We start from the raw sequence: 3,295 nt of genomic DNA on the forward strand, positions 1-3,295 counted from the left end.
CACACTTAACTACTTCCAGAACATGAAATGAACATGTATTGTTCCGTTAGTTAATTTTGGATCACTAAATTAAAGACAGTTCAAAAGGAGTATAATCTCATAAGGATCTCTCTTTGTTCAGTCTGTTGTGACTTATTTCATGAGGTACAAGAAATACTGTTTCTTGTGGGGCTAAACACTATTAGGCTTGTAAAATGGTTTTGATTTAGTATATTTTACGCATCAGTATGAGTTATATACCACAAGGGTAAGAATAGTTTTGCCTGGTGTTTGCAGATGCAGTTTTGTACTCATGCGTATCTTGTAGGGTATCAGGATGCTTGTTTAAGACTACCAAAAGCTCCGCAATAAAACAACAAATGCAATAAATAAGTAATAAAACAACATCTGGAATGTAAACTTTTATCCATGAAAACATGCACGAGTATGTATTAGTAAATTAATCCAGACCAGGGCAGCAGGTTGAATTAGCACGCACACCTTCTGATACGGTTTTGGCCAGCTAGCACCCTCCAAGCAATGCCTGGACATATTTGGGGTTAGGATTGGCCATCATTCATTCCCAAAGGCAGCTGTGATTTGGCCATCCTGTCCATGGGGATAAAAGGCAGTTTAGCCATCTTGATGCAGCGTGGCACACAAGTTGTCCCCGACACCAGAGAATAGCCTTAACCTGTTTTGTGTAGTAGTATAGATGTAGTTCTGAGGTATAGAAAAAAAATTGGAGTTTAAAACCGTAGAATTAGATTCTACCTACTGCTTAATGTAGTCCTTGTTTACTCAGGCACTCAGGGCTTTTCACAGCATACAGCGCAGCCTCCTAAATTTAATTTACAGTGCAAAAGTACAGTGGGTAACTATGCAAATAACTTCAGTGACTGCAAAGCAAACTTCTTAGCATTTTCAGTGGGTGTCTACAAGGCCTCTGCATTCTCAGAGAAGAAACAGCACTAGCAGAAAAGTACCTTATCCTTCTTAAGGATCTTTAGTTCAGGTTGGGGCACACCTGGTGTCAAACTCTTAAAGAAAGAGGTGCTTTACTAAGTTAGCAGAGGTAGTGTGTTTAAAGAAAAAATGATAAAGCAGACCATTGCTGGGAACAGTGCTGGGACACTTTCATGGGAACTCAGAGAGTCACTTGGGCAGTTGTGTGACACACAGGAGAGACCACAGACTGTCGCATCACTACTTCAAGGGCCTGATTCTGTCTCTCTGGCTGATGCTGAGTGTGTGCTCTGTCTATCCCCATGAAAATCAGTGGGATTTTTCTCAAAGCCTCTAACTGTGAGTTAGAGATAATTGTATTGAACTGGGACCAGAGGATGAGGCTGAAAGCAAGGTCAACATGAGAGGGACCACGCGGTGAGCGTCGTTCTGTATGGATATTGTCTTTGCAGGAGGAAAGTTCACCACCTTTCCTTGTGGTGCCTGAATATCTGCAGTGAGAGGCTGACCATGGATGGATGGATACAAAGATTGCATGTGGATGATTATATGCAGAAAATGAGCTCAATTTCCTACCCGCTTGCACCTTGCATTTTCTGTTGTGTATCAAAGCAAAGGCAATGGATTACACCATGTAACTCAGCTACAGCACATCAGCTTTTTACAAGCAATTTCCCATAATCAAGTCTTCTCTTGCACTTGCAGACTGCATCTGGGGCCTAAATACATCAGTTTAAAGTAAAGCAATTTAGCATACCCTGATCTGCTCGTCCTGTGCTACTTTGACCTTTGCCAGCACCCAAGCTTCCAGGTTTAAACACAAAGTGGCTGAAGGCAACGCTTTTTCAAAGATGGTCTCTCTTCCCCATTTGCATTCGCTCCCCTTAGATAGTCCCCCTGTGTCTTCTGAGCTGCCAGGGCTGCCTATTCCCTCAGGATTTTGATTGTAGGTGTCAGAAACCTCAACACTTCACTGAAAAGTGTCTGCCATTGGGATCCCTGTGGCAGCATTACAGCGAGATGCATTTTGTTCATTGAAACCATTTGATCCATTTCTTAAATATAGAGTAAGAAGGCAGGTCTGGCATATTTTCTCATGCTGGATACCTCTGCCAAGGCACTATGGAGTAAGTGACTAATGGCAGTGGATTTGTCACCCATCACGGTGTTGAGCAGCCTTGCTCATCTAGGTTGGGGAGCTGAGAGGGATTTTTGTTCTGTGCCTAGCTTTTATCCACAAGATAAATTCAGATTCCAATATGCCTGCCTGATATAAAGTACATTTTCGATTGTGCCATTCCTCAGTTAAACAACTCATGGTGGGGAAGGGTCAGTTTTAATTCATTGATGGGTAGGATTTCTCCTAATTGCTGCATTTTGGAAAAGAGAGATATAAAGGTAGTTGTTAGCTAACGCTTTAAGAATTGCAGCTTAGTGTTAAGAAATAATAACTTGGAAGTCTTAAGAACTAGATTGTTTCAGATGTACATTAAATCACATTAAATTAACCTTGCTTCTCAATTTTTTTTCCCTTGCAGTTTCGAAGGATACAATCTCACATTGTCCTGGGCCTGAGCAGTAAAGGATAAATTTCACCCCTAGCAGACTTGTCATCTCTTCCTTGTGATGAAGAAATGGTCGCCTAAAAGAAACCCTTTGTTATGCTGCTAACCCTGCCTCTGAATCCAAGATCTGTTGTGATTTTTAAAATACAAACCCAAAAATGTCAGAACCCGACCCTTCATCTGGATTTGTAGGAAACATGGAAAATGGGACTTTTCTGGAGCTATATCCCACATCCCTTTCAACTTCAGTGGATTCATCACCTGGCCGTTTATCCAACGTCTATGTCTATGTTTCTATATTCCTTAGTCTCTTAGCTTTTCTCCTTTTGCTATTGATCATTGCACTTCAGAGGCTGAAAAATATAATTTCTTCCAGTTCCTCCTACCCAGAATATAATAGCGACGCTGGAAGTTCTTTCACTAATTTAGAGGTTTGTAGTATTTCTTCCCAGCGCTCTGCTCTCTCAAACCTTTCTTCATGAAACTAAATGAAAGGAAACACACGGGGAATGGAAGAGCTTTGTCTAGTTTCTTGGGGAGGTAGTGCATGCAACATTTGCCTTAGAAGACTATTGTGAAGAGGTGGCTTTTAAAGTTTCCTTAGGTTTGGGGCTTTTTTCTTTCATTTTCTAGTTTTCATTTCCCCTTTTACTAATGTTCTTTTTCATTTTGGACAATGGATAATGACACTTGATCATCGTTCCATACCTGTAATAGTGATGCTGTCTTTTTCTCACACATACACGGTGTTCATTAAGAGTATTCCTGTGAAATTGTAATACAGT

At 40.9% G+C, this 3,295-nt stretch overlaps 1 protein-coding gene across 1 annotated transcript; it reads left to right on the top strand.

Annotated features, from left to right (window-relative positions):
• The first annotated feature begins 2,668 nt into the window (after window positions 1–2,668).
• On the top strand, window positions 2,669–2,992 carry SERTM1 (serine-rich and transmembrane domain containing 1). The gene has a single exon (XM_009888404.1). It carries the CDS (start codon window positions 2,669–2,671, stop codon window positions 2,990–2,992), a length of 324 nt encoding a protein of 107 aa, XP_009886706.1.
• Window positions 2,993–3,295: the final 303 nt, after the last annotated feature.

The sequence above is a fragment of the Charadrius vociferus genome, unplaced genomic scaffold, assembly GCF_000708025.1.
Source record: "Charadrius vociferus isolate BGI_N301 unplaced genomic scaffold, ASM70802v2 scaffold16, whole genome shotgun sequence".
Classification (NCBI taxonomy): Eukaryota; Metazoa; Chordata; class Aves; order Charadriiformes; family Charadriidae; genus Charadrius; species Charadrius vociferus.